The 20,910-nt window shown below is 42.0% G+C and overlaps 1 protein-coding gene across 2 annotated transcripts; it reads right to left on the bottom strand.

Annotated features, from left to right (window-relative positions):
• Positions 1-14,704: 14,704 nt before the first annotated feature.
• LOC122031069 (probable serine/threonine-protein kinase DDB_G0291350) lies at positions 14,705-18,972 on the bottom strand. 2 transcript variants are annotated; one of them, XM_042590136.1, is made up of 6 exons: positions 18,706-18,972; positions 18,290-18,432; positions 17,215-17,349; positions 16,104-16,289; positions 15,585-15,709; positions 14,705-15,132 (listed from the first exon to the last, which is right to left on the bottom strand). In XM_042590136.1, the coding sequence occupies exons 1-6, from the start codon at positions 18,908-18,910 to the stop codon at positions 14,907-14,909; spliced, it is 1,020 nt and encodes a 339-aa protein (XP_042446070.1). In that variant the 5' UTR covers positions 18,911-18,972; the 3' UTR covers positions 14,705-14,906. The 2 variants fall into 2 exon arrangements, with proteins under 2 accessions (XP_042446070.1, XP_042446064.1); XM_042590130.1 differs by having other exon boundaries at positions 17,215-17,358.
• Positions 18,973-20,910: the final 1,938 nt, after the last annotated feature.

Genomic DNA, 20,910 nt, shown 5'->3' on the forward strand with positions numbered 1-20,910 from the left:
GTGGCTTCCTTCGTGCGCTGATCGGTCACTGGACCGATCAGATACCAAACAGAATGTTTGGCTTTGTTCTGGATCGGTCTGTCACCAAACAGAATGTGTGGCTTTGTTCTGGATCGGTCGACAGACCGATCCAGACTTTCCTGATCGGTCTGTGGACCGATCAGTGTCTGATAACCCGATTTCAGTAATTTCAGTAACTGAAATACTGAGCCATGAAGTCTGAAGAATCCGGAACTCAAGGATTCAGAACTTCCCTAAGACATACCCTAGAACTTAAGAATCACCAAACACTAATCTATTCGAAATATGATTTCTTATGGCCTGAACTTGTTCATAATCCAAAAGTTTCAGATTTTTATCAAACAAAACCTCACAATAACTCCAACCATATAGAGTTCTGTCTTCTTGATCCTTAAGAGTTCAAAACATATTCTTGCTAAACTCATCTCTATGATCAGGTTCAAGTTTGTCAAAATATAAACAACTTGTCCTAATTTTCAATCAAGGCATGTTAAGTATCAATCAAAAATATCAATCAACAAATTACCCATAGTTAGACACTTGTTAGACAAAGGTCCAACCAAGGTTCCTTGATTGGAATATATGAGTAAGATCAAGGAACCAATTACACATGAATTATGCAATGGTGTTCCCCATACTCAATTAATGTCTCTTCAACCTAATTATTCAAGGGATGCATGATACATTTTGAATAATTTAGTTGTTCCTAGCATCTCACCCCATTTCTAGCAAACAAAAATATTTTGTTAAACCTTATAGTTTGTGTGAGATGTTCCCAAGTTGCCCAAATTATTGTCCAATTACTCTTGTCATTTTAATAGTCCTTATTGATCATGGTGAAGTTCTAATGACCTAAGGAGCCAAACACATTCCCAACTCCCTCCTTAAATGACTAAATTCATTCTCCGGAAGGGGTTTGGTGAAAATATCAGCTAGGTTTGACTTTGACTCAACATATGTGAGTGCAATGTCTCCCCTAGCTACGTGATCTCTTATGAAGTGATGACGCACTTCAATGTGTTTGGTCCTCGAATGATGGACTGGATTTTTAGTTAGGTTGATCGTGCTAATGTTGTCACATAGCACTTGTACACCCTTATAAGAAAGTCCATAATCCTCTAGGGTGTGTATCATCCACAACAACTGTGATACACTCTCTCCCATGGCAATATATTCGGCCTCGGTCATGGAGAGAGCAACACAATGTTGCTTCCGACTTGACCAACTAACTAAAGATGAACCTAAAAATTGGCAGCCCCCACTAGTGCTTTTCCGATTCAATTTGCATCCAGCATAATCGGAATCGGTATAGCCTATCAAATCAAAAGACTCCGTACGAGGGTACCAAAGACCTACTCTAATTGTGCCCTTAAGGTATCTTAGAATTCTCTTAACTGCAGTTAAATGAGATTCCTTGGCACAAACTTGATATCTAGCGCACATACCCACAGCAAAAAGTATGTCTGGTCAACTAGCTGTGAGATATAGAAGACTACCGATCATGCTTCTATATTGCGTTAGATCAACTGGTTTCCCACTCTCATCATTGTCAAGACGAGTGTTTGTCGCCATAGGAGTGGACACTTCCTTAGAGTCACTCATATTGAATTTTCTGAGCATCTCTTGAGTGTATTTCGCTTGATGGACATAAATTCCATCTCGAGTTTGTTTGATTTCAAGTCCAAGGAAGAAAGTCAATTCTCCTACTAGACTCATCTCAAACTCACTTTCCATGTGAGAAATGAATTCATTCAAATAGCCCTTGTTATTTGATCCACAAATTATGTCATCGACATATACTTGGGCTACAAAAATGTTTTCACCATCTCTACGTAGAAATAGTGTTGGGTCTATTTGACCTCTTACAAATCCCTTCTCTAGTAAATAAGTTGACAGCTTTCGTACCAAGCTCGAGGTGCTTGTTTAAGCCCATAAAGAGTTTTCTTGAGCTTGTACACGTGGTTTGGAGCTTTGGTACTCACAAACCCCGGTGGTTGTTCAACATATACTTCTTCTTTAATAAAGCCATTTAAGAAGGCAGATTTAACATCCATTTGATAGAGCTTGAAACCTCTATGTGCAGCAAAAGCTAGCATCAAACGAATGGACTCTAATCGGGCCACGGGAGCATAAGTCTCATCATAATCGAGACCTTCGACTTGACTATAGCCCTTGGCTACAAGTCTTGCCTTGTTTCTTACAACTTCTCCCTTTTGATTTAACTTATTTTTGAAGACCCATTTAGTTCCAATAATGGTGGTCTTCTTAGGTCTAGGAACTAAGTCCCACACTTGGCTCCTTTCAAATTGACCTAACTCATCTTGCATAGCTAAGATCCAATCAGGATCGTGCAATGCCTCATCAACTAATTTTGGTTCAATCTCTGAAATCAATGCGACTTCATTAGACTCATTTCTAAAGAATGACCTAGTCCTAACCCCTTGTTGAATGTCTCCCACAATTTGGTCTTGGGGATGACTAGTGGCTATCCTAGAATGTCTTGGTGTTGGGGGTGCCTCATGAACGGTCTCACTAGGCACAGGCAAGGACTCAATTTCAGGCAAAGGGTCAGATTGAGTTCTTTGTTGCCTTGGCTCATCAACATCAGAGTCAACTTCGACTCTTTCTATGTTTCGATCGTTCAAACTTAGTCTTCTAAGTTCAAATTGAATTTCTCCTACATCCCTTGATTGATCATTTAAGTTAGGGATTTCTTCAAAAGCTACATCAGAGGACTCTTCAATCAATTTAGTCCTATTGTTGTAGACTCGATAGGCTTTGCTGGTGAGCGAGTACCCAACCAGTATCCCTTCATCAGCCTTAGTCGTGAACTTTCCAAGATGGTCCTTGGTGTTCAAAATAAACACCTTACAACCAAACACCCTAAGATGTTTAATTGTAGGTGGTTTCCCAAACCAAAGTTCATGGGGAGTCTTTCCTAAAAACCTATGTATCAGGATTCGGTTTTGCACATAGCAAGTTGTATTCACAGCTTCAGCCCATAAGTAACTCGGTAGAGAGTACTCATTGAGCATGCTTCGTGCAGCCTCTTGTAGGACTCGGTTCTTTCTCTCCACAACCCCATTTTGCTGTGGGGTCCTTGGAGTAGAGAACTCATGCCTATATCCCTTTTCTTGACAAAACTCTAAAAACCTATGATTTTGAAATTCCCCACCATGATCACTTCTAATGGTTTTAATTGTTGTTGATTTTTCATTTTCAGTTCTTCTACAAAAGGAAATAAAAATATCTATGGTTTGATCCTTAGTTTTCAAAAAGAAAGTCCATGTATATCTAGTAAAATCATCAATTATTACTAAACAATATCTACTACCATTCAATAAAATAACATTGTTACAATCAAACAAGTCCATATGTAATAAATCTAGGGCAGTAGATGTACTCACAGTGCTTTTACCTTTATGAGATGCTTTTGTTTGCTTACCCATTTGACATGCATCACATAGTTTGTTCTTTTGGTACTTGATGCTGGGTAAGTCTCGCACTAATCCTTGGTTGGCCAACTTCCGGATGTTCTTCATGCTTACATGTGCCAACCTTCTATGCCATAGCCAAGACTCTTCTTCTTTCGACATGAAACACTTAATCAAAGCATTAGTAGCACTTTTAAACGATACTTGATAAATATTATCAACCCTTGTGCCTACTAGTACCGTGTCAAGTGTGTCAATGTGTTTAACCAAACATTGACTTGAATGAAATTCAATTGTGTAACCCGTATCACACAATTGACTGACACTTAGGAGATTAAAAGTCATCCCCTTGACTAGAAGGACATTTTTGATATGGAGACATTCGGATATATGAATGTCTCCAACTCCTACAACCTTAAGGCTACCATTATTACCAAAAGACACATTACCTCTACTTTTGTTTTGAATGGTTGTAAACAGTGATCTGTCCCCGGTCATGTGCTTGGAGCATCCACTATCAACAAACCAAGTTGATAGACGCTCCCTCTTGACCAATGCCTACAGGACACGAAAGATAGATGTTTTAGGTACCCAAATCTTGGGACCTAATGCATCTACAATAAAAGACTTAGGCACCCATGCCTTTGTTACCTTCTTCCTAGTCTCATGAACCCTAGAAACATGCGATCTATGAAATTGGGTTCTTGACACTAAAGAGATAAAGCTAGACTCCTTAGGTTGGTATCCTAATCCAGCCTTGTTGTAGACCGCCCTTTGGGCATTTAGAATCATGTCTAGGGTCTTAGAGCTAGTTGAGAATTTCTCAAGCATTTTCTTGAGCTTCTCAACCTCACCCTTCAGGGCCTTATTTTCATCCTCAAGGACCTCTAGATGTAGGTCATCAACCTCATCTTCCCTAAGGGCCCTCAAATTTTCTACTTCTTCTTTTAACAATTTATTTTCTGTTTTTGACTTTTTAAGCAATGTAGATAAGTGAGTAATAGTCTTATAACACTTTTCTATATGAGAAGAGGTTACCTCTTCATCATCCGACGATGATGAAGCCGCGGTTGAAGCGTCGCTCGAATCTCCCTCACTTTCGGAGTCCGAAACCTCCCTTGCCATGAGTGCTAATTGTCGTGTGCTCTTTTCCATCTTCTCTTCTTCCTCCGATGAGCTTGATGAGGACTCATCCCAAGTGGCCTTGAGAGCCTTCTTCTTCTTGGCTCTTTCCTCCTTCTTTTTGGCTCGTTCCTCCTTCCTCTTTAATTTCGGACACTCGCTCCAATTGTGTCCTTTCTTGCTACACTCATAACATATAACATTAGATTTATCAAAATTTTGATCATTAGTTTTACCTTTTCCTTTGTATCTTCGGCTTCTTCTCATAATCCTTCTTACGAAGTTCGCCATCTCACTTGATGATGATCCACTTTCATCATCGGATTCGGAGGAAGAGGTGGATGAGGAAATCTCCTTTTCCTTCTTCTTTTCCTTCTTCCTTCTTCCATCCTTGCTCTTTGGTCCTGCAAATAAAGCAATATCCTTCTCTTTTTGACCTTTGTTAGCAAGCTCATGTAGTTCCATTTCACAGAAAAATTCATCTAGTTTAACAATGGAAAGATCCTTGGATACCTTGTAGGCATCTACCATAGATGACCACAAGGCATTCCTAGGAAAAGATTTAAGAGCGTACCTTACTAGATCGCGATTCTCCACTCGTTCGTCCACAGAGTGTAGACCGTTGATGATCTCCTTGAATCTCCCATGAAGTTCACTTACCGTTTCATTATCCTTCATGGTTAGATTTTGGAGCTGATTCAAGAATAGGTCCCTCTTGGCAATCCGAGAATCTCGAGTTCCCTCTTGGAGCTCGATGAGTTTGTTCCATAGGTCTCTTGCACTCGAGAACGGACCTACCTTGACGAGTTGGTCCTTGGCGATTCCACATTGCAAGGTGACCATAGCCTTGGCATCGGCTTGTGCTTTGCGGAGTTGTTCGGTAGACCACCTTGACGAATCGAGTTCCTTACCTTCTTCATCCTTTGGTGGTGTGAAACCTTCCTTGACTGAGAACCACATGGCAATGTCGGTCTTGAGGTAATACTCCATGCGGCCTTTCCAATATTGAAAATCTGCTCCTTCGAAGTAGGGTGGTCGATTTGTGCTAAAGTCTTCCTTCATAGCCATCCTTGTTTGCTCTTTTGGGTGTTAGACCGAATCAAAGAGCCCCAGGCTCTGATACCACTTGTTGGGATCTTAGATGGCTAGAGGGGGGTGAATAGCCTCTTTGAAAACTTAAACACAATCTTTCTCAAAGAAAACTTGTTAGCACAGCACAGCGGAAGTAGAAAACTAAAACGAAAGAAAACAAACACACACAGCAGACACAAGGATATACGAGGTTCGGGGATAACTTGCCCCTACTCCTCGGCGTGTCTGTAAGGAGGACGACTCCTTGATCTTTCGGTAGATCACACCCCGGACAAGATCCGGCTAAAGATGTCTCCTTCTCGGTGGAGCAACCTCTCAACAAAGTCTCAGTTGATTATAGATTTAAGCACAAGACTTACAGTGGCTGAAAAGAATAATCAGATGAGCTTACAGCCACGCGGAGAAGAGAACAGAGCAGAGAGCGCACAACAACCTTCTCAGCAAAAAGCTCACAGCTTCACCAACTTGCTTTCTCGAAGGCTTGATCACAAAAGACAGAGAGTTCAGAATACTTTCTGAACTCCTCTTCTTCCTTCTTATGTCTCTCTTCTTTACTGGCTCGAATCACCGACGCCTGTAGAATCGCTGCTGCCAACACGGCGTAGCCAATCACCTCTCCTCCTCTTCTGGTTCTCTGAACCCATGCCAATGGAAATCACTGGCGTCTCTGGATACGAACCAATAGGTAGAGGTCAAACTGAGCAGCCCAATCGCAATCAGATTTCGCCAGTGAACGTTGATGCCTCAAATGCATCTGTTGCAGCAAATTACAATGAAAAGAGTACTTGTCTCCTTCTCTTAATGAAGCTTAATTTGAATCCAAACATGAGAATGTGACATGCAACCTGCAAGCTAGAAAGACTCACAGCAGATGGTTAAAAACAGATAGGTGAAAACAAATACGGCAATCAGGAAAAGTGCATGCAAAGCAAACACTACCGTGGGTCGGTCTGCAGACCGATCCATTCTTTCTGGATCATCGCTGATCGGTCTGCGGACCGATCGGGAACCTCCTGATCGGTCCCGGACCGATCGGATGTCGCTCTTTCCGAATGTGCGCGACTTCGGTCGATCCGCGGACGATCGAGGCACTAATCTGATCGGTCCCGAGACCGATCGGATGTCGCCGTCCCAAGTGCTTACGGTCTCACGATCGGTCTCGGACGATCGGTAAAATCCTGATGAGCTATCGATCGATTTCGATCGGTGCGGACCGATCGATGTCGCTCGGTAACCAGTCGATTCGATCGGTCGGCGGGACCGTCAGTGTCCAGTTTCCTGGATCGGTCGGCGGACCGATCAGGTGTCAGACCGATCGGTGCTGCCGACCGACCTCTGACTCGATCCGGGTCGAGCCCTCTCGACCTAGTCCGAGAAGAGCTCTCTAGGCTCTCTCCGACTTCATCTGGTCCTAGAGAACGAGCTACCGAGCCCTCTCTGACTTCGCATGCCAAGTTTCCTTCTTGGACTTTTCAACACCAGATGTCCGATCACCCTTGATCCATCTGGATTTTCCCTTGCCTGGCTTCACTCACCAGGACTTGCACCTAGCTTCACTCACTAGGGTTTTCACCTGGCTTCACTCACCAGGATTTCCAATCTGCCTGGCTTCACTCACCAAGACTTTCCAACTGCCTAACATCCCAGTTAGGACTTTCTCAATCAGGTCAACCTAGTCAACCTAGATTAGTAATTAATCTGAGTTAAATATCTGATACAAACTTAAATCAGTGTCAACAGCAAAACAACATCCAGGTCAGACTGTATCAACAGCATCAAGAGCATCTTGGAGATCTTTCTTGTCTAGTTGTAGTTTAGCTTCGGAGGCCGATCGGCCCGCCTGCTCAGCAGAAAGTAGATTGGCTAACTCCTTGACGCGCTGCTCCAGCGCTCGGGCCTGCACATTCTTGGCCTCTAAATCGGAGATGGTTGTGCTTTTTCTGTTGGTGGCCAGCTTCATTTCCCGGTCGTGAGACTTGACCTGGGCTTCAAGGCCCGCTACCCTGGTCTCCAGGCCAGAGGACTTGTGCCGTTCGGCTGCTAGTAACTTCTCCGATTTGCTCAGCTCGGCTCAGAATGTGGGATATGAGGGCCCCTGAGATGGTGCCCCTCCGGAGATTTGAAGCCTTTTTAATTCTTCCTCCAGTGTACCCAGGCGGTGCCTAACCGCGATGTTCTCTACCCAAGTCTGCGCACAAAGGAAATAATATCATGGACCCAGTCAAATAAGGACATCTGGTGTCGAGAAGCATACCCCGGTAGCTTGCTGCAAAAGACTGTCGCCGAGCTGACCGGGAGTCATCATGGCGACACGGGCTCTCGCGTCCTCCTATATCCTGGCAAGAGGTCCGCGGATAGTAATCTGTTGCTCAAGGGCGACTGGTCGATCGGCCACCAGAAGAAATTCTTCCGTTGGGAGGTGGAGGATGACCTTAACCACTCGACGGCCGCTCGGATCAGATTGAGCCGAAGTTGCGCGCTCGGATGACTCGCCGAGCGGGGCAGATACTATACCAGACCGCCTGAGCCGAACGGGAGCTTGTGGCTGGGAACTTACAGGCGACGCTCCAAGGGAAGTCATCGGCAGGTCGAGCTGGGAAGGAGTTCGATCCGAAGAAAGGGCCTCGACTGGAGCAGGGGCCGGGGCGATTGCTACAACAAGGGCATCGGTCAACTCAGTCACTGGCTCCACAGATGTGGCTGACTGTGTGTGGAGGTCCGTCCGGCGCCGTTTGCGTATTACTAGTGGGGAGTCCTTGGTCGAGTGCCCCGTTTCCTCCGAGACCGGTTGCCCGGCGGATGAGATAGCATCACCGACCGGTGTAGTTGCAAAAGTCCGAGCGGCCGACTCTCCAACAGTAGGTGAAGCTTCTGTACTTTCCCCTTCGTGTGAGCCGACCGGTTCAATACCCAGATCGGCCATCTCCTTCACGACTGTCGCCTCCACCTCGGCAGCTTTCAACTTTAGCTGATCGGCAACCTTGGCGCGCCACATGATGTCAGCTGCATAAAAGAAGAATAAATCAGTTAGACCAAAAGGAAGGGGGACAAGGAAAATGCTTACCCATGCTGCTCGGGAGCTTCGTTCTGATTGGGCTCAGTCCGAATATATATAGTACCCCTTCGTGGAGCAGCTTGTTGATGCTGAATCTTTGCCCAGCTAGCAAATTGGCTGCGTGAAGGTAGTCTGGCTGGCTCTTATATTTACCAAGATCCGGTGGGCTAGGCACAGTGGTTTGCCATTTAGTGCGAAAGGATGGGCGCTCGGGAAAACGGAGATAAAAATAGTTTTCTTTCCAATGCTTGTTCGAGGTCGGCATCTTGTCGAAGAAGACTAAACCGGTCCGAGATTGGAAGAGAAAGGTGTTGGTGCAATCGACCTCCTAGGTTTTAATGTCAGACAAATATGTTTAAGTAAGAATGTTTTAGTTTGGAGCTTGATCTAGGGAAGTCCTAGTTGTAGGCTAGGCAAGGGAAGTCCTAGTTAGAGGCTAGGCAAGGAGAGAAATCTCGGTATATCGTGGAAGCCAGGTGGATAGGTCTGGAGGACTTGATCCCTGGGTAGCCGAATACTGAGTCCTAGTTGTAGGCTAGGTAAGGAAAATCTCGGTATGTCGTGGAAGCCAGGTGGATAGGTCTGGAGGACTTGATCCCTGGGTAGCCGAATACTGAGTCTTGGTGAGTGAAGCCAAGTGGAGAAAATCCTAAGGGGTCGTAACCTTAGGTAACGAGAAATCTTGGAAGAGTGAACTCTAAGCAAGGTTGATTGGATGGTTTCCGGTCGACCGCATGACCGAACCAGCGGATCTCGGTAAATCTAGGTTTAGGTTTACTATTATTTTCTGTATTACTATTATTGTTGTTGGCTAATATGATATTGCAGGAAAAGTCTTAGTGGATCAGGCGATCCGACACTGAGCAGGCAAAAGTCCAAACATGTCTGGAGGAGCATGTTTGGCAGGTAAGTTGAGGTAAACAACTGGAGGAGCGACAATGAGGTCGGGTTCCCAAAGGGAACAACCTAAGGTCGTTGATCCAACTGAAGAAACCGGGAAGGTTTCCAAGTTGAGATCAAGACAGTCCTACTGTCTTTATATTACTCATGCATTATATATTACTGTTCTAACCTTTGTGTTCCAGGGATACTTTGCTTAACTCTGTGTTGCAGGTATAGCCGGATCGGTCGATCGAACAGAGGGATCGGTCGACCGAACCAAGTTGACTCAGCACAGATCAGTTATGTCAGCAACGATCAGAAGCAAAAGGAAGTTAAGCTGATCGGTCGACCGAACCCATGCATCGGTCGACCGAACCATCAATATTAAAGGCGCAGTAATTGCAGATCAAGGCAAATCTCGACAAACAGGGAAGGAGCATGTTCGGTCGATCGAACAGAAGGATCGGTCGACCGAACCATTGAAGGCAAATTAAAGCACAATTACGAGCCAGCGTCAGATTGCCAGCTGGAGGTGATCGGAGCTGGTTCGGTCGACCGAACCTTCAGTACCCCTATAAAACCAGGCTCGAAGACAGAGGCAGTGACAACTCTTCTGATCATCTCAAAAGTTCTTTTTCACGTACGGATTGTGCTACACATCTTCAACAGCTCAGTAAGTCACTCCGTCCGGAAGTACCGACCAAGCTACATTCTACGCACACTATTGTCGGTATACTTATTTTATATTGCACTTAATTGTAAATAAGATAGTAGGCTTGTTACTATCTTATTCCATTGTACTTGTACGATCTACTTCTCTCCGAGGACTTCGGAGAGAAGAGTTTTAGTGCTTTGCCCATCGATGCGGTCAAGGACCGCGGGCCTTCGAGTAGGAGTCGAGCTAGGCTCCGAACGAAGTAAAACGATTGTGTCTCCTTTCTTATTTTCCGCTGCACGATTCTGACTTAAAAAGAAAAAGAATAATTTTAGAATAACGTCATATTCACCCCCCCCCCTCTATCGCGCTACTCGATCCTATCAAAAGGTTCCCCACTCGGACTATTTGGGATAGTAAAAGTAGTGGAAGGTCTTAGGGACTAAGGGGATGCCGTGCAGCGTAAAAAGGATAACCACCCCGCACAGCAACCTAAAGGAGTTGGGGACAAGTTGGCCGAGCGGAAGGCGAAAATAGTTACACACCTCAAGGATGAACAGATGAATTGGCAAGCGTAGACCGGCCACGAATTGATCTCGGAAAAAACAAACAGTGTCGGTCGGAGGTGTAGGATCGAAAAGAATTTAGATATCTCCACAATAGCATGATATTGTCCACTTTGGGCCTAAGCCCTCATGGTTTTACTCTTGGGCTCTCCCCAAAAGGCCTCATGCCAATGGAGATATCTTTTCTCTTATAAACCCATGATCTTTCCCATGTATTTCTAATATGGGACTATGTTTGCAACCTTGCAACCCCAACAATCCCCCCCCCCCCTCAAACAAAGGGCCATAGGCTTCCCACGTCCGATTCTCGATCCACCAGGTCTTCCTCCCCCTCGGTCCACCCGACCTACTAGGACTTCCTTGCCTAGTCGCAACTAGGACTTCCTGCCTGGTGTCTGGTTCTCTTGATCCGAACATAGGAGTCCCCACTTTCTTTGTTCGAAGACAATATTGTACCCACATTGCTCAATCAGACCATAGCTCTTGTGCGCAGTCGGCGGTTAAACCTTCTGGCAGTCCGGGCTCTGATACCAATTGTAGGATCAAAATGAATTTAGATATCTCCATAATAGCATGATATTGTCCACTTTGGGCCTAAGCCCTCATGGTTTTACTCTTGGGCTCTCCCCAAAAGGCCTCATACCAATAGAGATATCTTTTCTCTTATAAACGCATGATCTTTCCCATGTATTTCTAATATGGGACTATGTTTGTAACCTTGCAACCCCAACAGGAGGGTCGTGTGGCCGATCGGAAGGTGTGGCTAATATCAGTTCGTGGTCAGAGGGAAGTTCAAAGGTTCTGGTAAGGCTCAGCGTATCCCTCTCATCGAATCGACTCTCGATGGTGGCATACCAGAGGCTAGGGGCGAGGTTGGAGGGACGAGAAGAACTGGCCATTATCGAAGACAAAGAACGACACAGAGGAAACCAAAATTCGACAAGCAAGATGGTCGGAACAGTGGCCAAACGAGCACGAAAACAGCGAGAAGTACAAAGAAAAGCACGAAAGAACTGAAAGGAAAAGAGCGAAAGGGCCTTACAAAGGATAGGACCGAAGGAGGCGGTGATGGATCACCAGAAAGCGAAGCAGCGAGCTCGCCGGAGCGTTGGACGAGAAGAAGGAGAAGCTTTCGGATGCGCACGTGATATCGTGAAGTGGCCGAAGAGGAAAGATGTTTATAAACATTGGGCGCGATCAACCGGCGCCGTCCGATCCAGTTTACGGGATCCAAGGAGGGGATCTGACCGCCAAATTCGAAAAAGCTAAAGGTCACATCAGACCTGACGGCTCGAGTGAACGGTGACGAATGCGCGACCACGTGGCGCTCGCTCACAGGTCGCATTTAATGAGCACCATCATGCGAGTGTGGCCGTGTGCTCAGCATTAATGACGGTAATTTACACAAATGCCGAGGAGTTTTCTAGGAATAATCAGCGCGACCGATGCCGGAACGGCGGGACAGCGGCAGGCAAACGAAACCATCCAAGTACCAACCGGGGACATGCCGAGCAGCGTTACCTACTTACATAGTCCCCAGTCGGCCGGACACACCAACCAGACGCAGTCCAGTCAGTCGGACTTAGCGCCTCCTTCGACTAGACTTGAGGGGGAGGCATGTGATCCGGTGGTAAGGATGGGGAACCCTCATTGGCGGGAGGTCAACGACACGTGGAGGTCAACGGTCAAGAAAGCCAACCCTAAGGTTGTGCCGAACGGACAGAGGTCGTGCCGACCGGACATCCGACTTGGGGTCTCCCGGACCGGACAGAAAGTCAACCCCAAGGGTGTGCCGAACGGACAGAGGCCGTGCCGACCGAACCTCCGACCAGGGGTCTCCCGGACCGGACGAAAGACAGCCCGACCAGGGGTCGGGTTTCCGATGCTCAAGTAGAGTCTATGGGCCGAGCGGAACGCTCGGCCGAGCCGCATGACAATAAGGCACAATTCCATCCGAGCACAGGAGCAGGGCTTCACTGCCCAAGTCAAGGTAGGCGCATTCCCGGAGATCATGAGAGTCAAGCGGCTGGCCCGCTCGACCCGGGAGCAGGTGAAAATGCTAGGAGACAAAAAGGACAGCTGGTAACTTCATCCTCGAGACACCTGCCGCCGACAAACAGCATGGTCGGCGGCCGGAGCGGACAGAGTATCGTACGGTGGAAGTTTCCACCGTCACATCCGGGATATGCTCGGACGATTGCGGAATGGCGTCAGACATGCTTTTCTGACATAACCCTACTGAGGTATGTTTGGGGAAGCATGCACACATCGAGAAGCATTCCCGCACCTCCCCGGGGTCCTATATAAGGATCTCTAGACTTCGACGAAGGTATACAATCTTGATTACTGTAGCCACAGTAGCGTTACTTCGTTTCTCTTCTTCTTCGCTGCCTAATTTGAGCGTCGGAGGGTCGTCACCGGAAAACTCCTCCCGGTTTAGCTTCTTTGCAGGTCCGCCGGAGATCCACATCACCAGTCGGAGACAGCGGAGAGCGCCACGTCCCCAGCGTCCATCGACTCAGCGCTCGAATAGGATCATCCGTCATGTGACACAAACGGGAAAGGAGGAAGAAGAAGAAAACAGTTCAAAAATCCAAGCTTTATAAGATAGGACCGTAGCTCGTAGGAGGTCAAAGCTAGGTGGGGTTACAACATCTTCGTTTGCATGCCGCCATGCATGCGACGATGTTGGTGGTCAAAATTGCAGGTGCGAGGATTTTTTTCGACCAAAGGGAGTTGATACACTAAACTAAGAAGGTGTTTGGTTGATAGATTTGAGAATGAGAGAATAAAATGATAGTAAAAAATAATATTTGGATTGTGGGTTTGGGATGACATTTTGAGAATGATTATTAGATTTATGGGAATCAACCAAACTCATATAACTTGATGAGTTTTATTTCCATTCCTATTCCCATTCCACCCTACTATCAAATTCATACCCATAGTGATTCTCATCATTTAACCAAACGCCCCCTAAGTGCTGATAGGGCTTTGTTCCCAGAGGGAGCACCAACTCCACAACATGATCCATAACTTTTGCTTGTGCCTCACTCCTTTGGACTGCGTTTTCGCAAGCTTTGCTTAGGTCAATGGGGACTTAAAAGAGTAGTTAAGGGCAAAATTTAAAATATTGAGTTGGGCTGAAGTTTCTATCTTTTTATTGAAACGATACTATTTTGATAACATGTGGATGTATAATGTCAATAACGGATTAAAGTTGAAGAAAGGAGACGGGAAAAAAATAATCTATGCCAAATAAGTTTTAAATCTTGTTCCATATTGGATGAAACTGTTGAAACATATCATTCTAATTCAAAATTAATATCATTTAGTACGAAGTGTCTCATTTTACTTTATCTTCTACCTCTTTCAATCTTCAATCTATCATCCATACTATAATACTAAAATAATATTTTTCTAATCAAAATTGAAACTACAACACGATTCAAAATTCTAAACCTTAATACTATGCACAATGCACAATAATTTAACCTTAATACTAATAATTTAATGAATCCGAACATTTATCTTAATTTAACATTAATTAGCAAACTTAAAACCAGCTATCACAGGGTAATTTGTCATGTACAAAGCTTAGTTTATGGCGAGTTTGAAGGGGAAGAAGCGCAGAATCAGCACACTTCCACACAAGAATCAGACTCTTAGTTTACTCCATTAAAAATCTGCCAGTCTTCAACTAGAAGAACCCTAATCTCGTATCTTGCTTCCTTGCACGGTTTTGATGCTCGATCGAGTGCAGTAGCAGCAGCCATGGCGGCACACAAGATCATGAATTGAAGAGCCAGAGGAACATGGGGGCTCCTAGGAAATGCTCATCATTGTTTTACCTCATCATAATTAGCCAAACCATAAAGAACACAAAACTCATCTCTTCCATGCTCTTGAGGAGTGGAGAGCATGTATGGAAGATGGTGATATATCATTGTTTAAACCTCTTCTTCCAAGAGGCAATTAAGGAACAAATGACCAACTTCAAATTTTATGATTTTTAATCCATCTAATTCAACTTTAAAACAAAAGGCTAATCCACAAACAAATTTTCCATACTTCATACTTCAGGATGAGTCCTTGGATATGAGCTTGTCAACATGGATGATTATATCTTCGATGTTTGGCCGCACTGCAGGTTGGGGCTGTAACATCCATGCGACAAACTGGCGGAGGCTCTCAGGGTAAGGGGGGTTTGGTTCAGATGGCCATTTGATCTGGGCGTTCATGACTGCTAACTGCAAGCTTCCTCCTGATTCGCCGAGCACATGCTCGAAAGGCGAGGTGCCATACCTACAAGGACCAACAGCTGATCTGTTATAGGCTTTAGAAAGAAAGATCTAGTCCCATTCAGTGGAATATGACCATGAAGATTGAATTTAAGCCAACATTAAATCGAACTCGAGCAAAAACTAATGTAGAGAGGACTAGCTGAGACAGGTAGGTATTACCACTCAACCAGTAAATCATATTTGAAAGGCTTCTTGTTTGATAAGAGGGTTTCTTTAGGAACTACAATTAGTTAATTTATATACTACTATACATCTAGTTTATCAAATGCTTAATTGGCAACTATATGTGCCAATGCTGTGCTTTCCCGGGGAGTAGATCCCGATAAGTAAATGCCAATAGACAACTAAATGAACACATTTTGAACTATGTTGAAAGAAATGTAAAATAATAATAATAATAATAATAAAGACACAATGAAAAAGAAGGAAAACATAGGGTGTAAAATATCTCACATTATTGCATACAGCGTACATCCAAGAGACCATATATCTGTCCTTTCATCAATATTCGCATGGCTCGGGCAGTCCCACAGCTCAGGAGCCCGAAAAGGTGCGGAACAATGCTCACTAGCCCACTCCTAGCAGAAATTCATCGAACAGACAAAAAATAGGCTTAACCCTCTGTCAACTTTTGTTAGCAACATAACTTACATCTCAAAGTTAGTAGAAGATGGAAATAAAAAAATGTGATTGCAGCAAGAACATAAATCCTAAAAATAAATTGAAGCAAGATTACCAAACTATTTTGAGCATACTAAAATTAGTTTCACCAAGAAACACGCTGAAGCCTAGAGATAATCACGGAAAATGATGATTCTCTAGAAGAAAAATGCCACTACAAAATAATCCTAGTCCTTTCAGATCTTCATTATTTCAAACTTCAATGCTTTACAGAATGTAATTACTAGTGAAAAAACATGTATAATGTTCAAACCAAACACTTCTTATAGGGTAAATTTAATTTATTGATACCTGCAACTGCAATGACTCAGACCTTGAACGAATTTCTTTTCTCGCTGGTCGTGCACTTCCAAAATCCATTAAAATAGCAATAGGTGGTTGCCCTTTCCTATGTGTTATGAGAACATTACCTGGTTTTACATCATTGTGAGCATATGGAGGATCAAAACTGTGCATGTGCTTCAGGCCATCACAAAGCTGCACATAAATAAAAGACAATATGTCACTGGAATTCATAGAATGCTAAAATTACCAAAACAGAAGACTATATAAAAATAGAAGCTTGAGAAAACAACTAGTCGTGTTTAAATTATGCAATCGTTGCAAGCCCCTTTATATGCCTCAACAACTATGAATATTATGTGAGAGAGGCAAAGATGCCAAAAGTTTGGCAAGCAAGCTGTTGGTGTATGAAAACAATGAGAATTTGATCAAAGAAATGTACACCACTTTGTAGTTTCCAGTACGAGTTGCAGTTCAGTGACTAAATTTGATTAGCTCAAGAAAGAAAATAAGTAATGAAAACAAGTAATTCTTGCTATTTTATCTTATCTTATTAGCACGTTCACCATCCACAGTTGTACATTTCAGAAGAAGTGAATGGTTCAGTGAAATCCTTTATTGAGCAACTTATTTTGATTTATTTCAATCTGGTTGTTAGAAACACCCTGCTCTAACTTCATATTCTTCTTTGTTAAGATTTTTTAGGCAAGATAGAAAATAGACAGAGATCCTGTTCTCATTGGTCCATATTTTGTCCTTTTAGAAGAACAGAAGACAAATCACAGAAACATAAGGAGAATAGACAATAGATCATGTTCTAATCTGTCCATATTTTGTCCTATAGAAGGAACAAAAGATAAATCACCAAAACACAAGGAGAATAGACAACAGATACATTTAACACATGGATAAAAATCACCAAAACATATTATACTTAGTATAAAAGGAACAAAATTACAAATCTAAGCAGTTAAAAAGGTGCCAAGGAGAACTATGTCCAATCAAAACCAAATGCATTTGACAACTGAATCAATTTTGATGAAGTGCAGTGTTGTAGGTTGCATGCATTGAGAATAATTGAATAAATGAACCAAAAACAAGGAACAAAAGATAAATTTACCTGTCTGAAAATGTGAAGAACCGTGATTGTCGGAAAAGTTTCCTTCTTTGATTGCATAATTTTAGCCAGGTCTAGTAAAGTTCCATCCAGATGAACAGGGAACAATAAGTAGGCTTCATGCTTTCGTGACCCATCCTGTGTACCCTATATGCAAATCAATAGAGCAGTACTACAAATTATCACATTGAATGCATATTTCATTTAAAGGCGCATAATGAAAGAAAACATGAGAAACCTCTTTAGCACAAAGTGCACTACAAGTTCATAAGAAAAATTCTCAGGAATAGTCCACATGTCAACAAACCCATTTGTCAATGAACTTCTATCTACAGAGTAAACAAAATTAAATTGATAACTAGCAAGCATGTTGCAACTAATGATTGGATAATAACCCATATGTCAATGAACTTCTATCTACAGATTGCTCGTGCAAGAAACCTAAGTGCACTATAGCAAGAGTTTACTGTAATATATTCTTAAATTCATAGAAGCCAAGAGATCGTATTATAGCATTTGAAGAAGAATTTGGTATACAGAAACTTAAACTTCATAGTCCAGCCCCACAAGTAATACACATGTTTGCAACCTCAGAAAAGGAATCTGATTGCAATATACTTAGAAACTAATAATACTAATGCAAAAGTATGACAAATACATTTAACTGACCTCCATCCATATCAGATACCCTATTCAAAGGTTTTACCCTAAATTTTGGATAGGGTAGCTAAAAATATTTTGCATTAGCTACCCTATCCATTCCCTAAATTATGTATTTATAAATAGTACTTCTCTAAATTTATGGAATGGATTTCATTCCCTAAATATTGTAAAGAAGAGAGAAGAAATAAGGAAGCTGATATATGGTGTATTGAAAAGTGGATATTTAAATTTAATAAAGTAATTTTTTTACCCTAAATTATGCATTTTGGATAGGGAAGCTGGTGTGGATGCTCAAACCATTAAAATGGATTCATCAAGAAGCTAAGTGATAAATATGAATGCTTACTTTCAATTATACATATAAAAAAATAGCAGCAATCATGGAACAAATTTAACCTAAATCAAACGTAAGCACCTTAACAGGAATGATGGCATGATCAATGAGAGGAAGCAAACTAGGATGACTGAACAGGGATGAGACGCGGATCTCCTGCTTAACCAGCTCCAGCTGCTCCTCCGTCTGGATGATGACTTTCTTCATAGCGTATGTTCCATCATCTAAAGAAAAGAATAAATCATAAGATTTGCCGCTTTGTACACTACAAGTAAATAACCTGCCCCAAAATTCTTCAGTCATCCAGATCGTTCAACGAGTTGCAATTTTTACCGGATCCAACGAGCTATTCCGAAAATGGAGCATGCGATAGAGTATAAGTAATAACTTCAAAACCAGGGGGGGAAATAGCCGATCAGAATACCAATCGCAGCAAGCTAAAATCAAGATTCGGTTTTGAAGAAGGAAAGTGAAGAGTGAAGGCATGTAGGGCGGACCTGAGATGTGGGATGGATTGATCGACTTCTTTTTAGCGAGACTGGAGTTGCCATCGGCGACGACCTCTTTGACGAGGAAGACGAAGGCGAAACCGCCCTCGCCGAGCTGCCTGAGTATCCGAAAACGGTTGTCGTTGATCCAGACCTCGCCGCCGCCGTTGACGGCGTCGTAGAGGGCATTGAGTCCCGAGAAGGAGCAACCCATCTCCTCCTCCCCTCCTTCTCTTTCCTCTTGCCCTCTCTCTCTTAAACCTTGAAATTATTATTAAAACCCTAAAATTATCCTTAATCATAAGAAATTCATTGTGAAATTAATTTTATGTAAATAATGTTTTAATTATCTCATGTCCGTGTTTAGGAAGGTCATTTGACTGACTTTCAAAATGTGTAATAGGACAGTAAAGAAGTGGAGCCGAGTCCAAACTTGGAGTGTTCAGGATTTGTTTGATAAAATAATCAAATCGAGTTGGGTTGAGTTTAAAATAAATTAAGTTTTTAAAATGAATGTTTAAGTTTGGTTTCATTTATTTTGTATGAGTTTAAGCTTTGTTTAAAACTTGGCTTGAAATTGGTAAACTTGATTTTAACTTGGTTCGAGCTTGATTTGTTTAGATGTTATCAAAATATCAATTCAAATTTGTTTGATTATTTAAAATTTTTAATTATTTGATTGATTATTGAACTTGATAATTTTATTTTATTATTTATTTAGCATATTAAAAAGAGTTTTATTAATGAATATGGTTCGTGAACAATGTTCGTGAACAATGTTCATGAACAACGTTAACGAGTTGAACACATATATATTCAAACTTGTTTGTTTAGTTTAACGAGCTGTTTAAACTTGTTTGTTTAATTAATCTTATGTATATTGAACGAATATAAATAAACTCTTATTAAGCTGAACACTAAACTTATTCACGAACGTTTAATTCATTTATAACCCTATATATAAGATGAGGACTACTTTTTCCACCCCTCTTACACACTCCCCTCCCATCCCCACTTGATTGTTTACCTTTATATCCTTTTGCCTTATTCTTAAGTCCACGATTTTTTTTTTTAAGTTTTGATTTTTTTTGTTATTGGTTTTTGTTTTTTTGTTAATCATGTTTTTTTATCAATTTATTTTTAAAAATAATTTTTTATTATATGTTTATAATTTTTTTTGTTTATTTTTTATTATAGATTTCAGGAGTTATTATTTGTAAAAAATTTAAAAAATATAAAAATAAGGATCAAAATAAAAATTATATAAATGAAACTAATAAAAATACTAACAATTAATAGTAACACATTTATATCTTATGAATAAATATTTTTTCAAATGAAGAGTAATGTATTAATGCATAAAAAATATATAAATATATATAAAAATAAAAATTTTAATTAATATTGTCTTCGAATTATGCTCCTGACTTGTTTGGTAGTGGTGTGCCTATTATTTTATACTATAAATGAACACGTGTCTTATAATGAGTGACCCATCCTTTAGTGGCGTTCGATGAATGTTGCAACCACCACGTTAGAATGGGTGGTACAGGGTAATGAGGGTGCAAGAAAATTTGCACGAAGTGATTGTCAATATAGGTAATAGCTATTTCTCAACGCTCTTAGTTTGGAATTGGAGGAGTTCTTAATAGCAAGTAAGGATGACAATTCGGTTCGGGTTCGGGTTGACGGGTTGCGGGTTGGAAAATGACAACCTTAACCCGATCTAATTATGAATTCGGGTCAAACTATTCAACCTGAACCTGATCTGTTTATTTGCACTTGACCCGAACCCGACCCGTTTAACCCGTTTGACCCGTTTGACCCGTTGACCCGTTTGACTCATTTAACCCGTTTGACCTGAACATGACCTGAATTCAATAAAGAAATTTTGTATATTAAATTAAAAATTAAAAATAATATTTATCTACATAAATTGAAAATCCATATCATAAATGATAAACCATAGCAACATTGAAATCAATAGCACATCTCTATGTTTAGGGTTTTTAACTTTTTTAAATTTATAATTTAAGTTTAAATTTATAATTATAAACGGGTTCGTAGGTTATAATTGGGTCATTTCAGGTTGACCCGAACCTGACCTGTTTATTAATTGGATCAATTTGGTCGACCCAATTTCCACCCGAACCCGAAACTAACCAACCCTAACCTGATTTTTTCGTGTTTGGTTCGGGTCGTGTTTTCGTGTCG

The sequence above is a fragment of the Zingiber officinale genome, chromosome 1A (genome assembly GCF_018446385.1).
Source record: "Zingiber officinale cultivar Zhangliang chromosome 1A, Zo_v1.1, whole genome shotgun sequence".
Classification (NCBI taxonomy): Eukaryota; Viridiplantae; Streptophyta; class Magnoliopsida; order Zingiberales; family Zingiberaceae; genus Zingiber; species Zingiber officinale.

Excerpts from the sequence above, each read along its gene's own strand:
- LOC122031069 (XM_042590130.1), bottom strand. The coding sequence starts at position 18,910 with ATGGGTTGCTCCTTCTCGGGACTCAATGCCCTCTACGACGCCGTCAAC. Across the intron at positions 16,290-17,214 it reads TTCTTCACATTTTCAGACAG|CTTTGTGATGGCCTGAAGCA; the intron begins GTAAATTTATCT and ends ATTTATGTGCAG. Across the intron at positions 15,133-15,584 it reads TGTACGCTGTATGCAATAAT|GTATGGCACCTCGCCTTTCG; the intron begins GTGAGATATTTT and ends TGGTCCTTGTAG.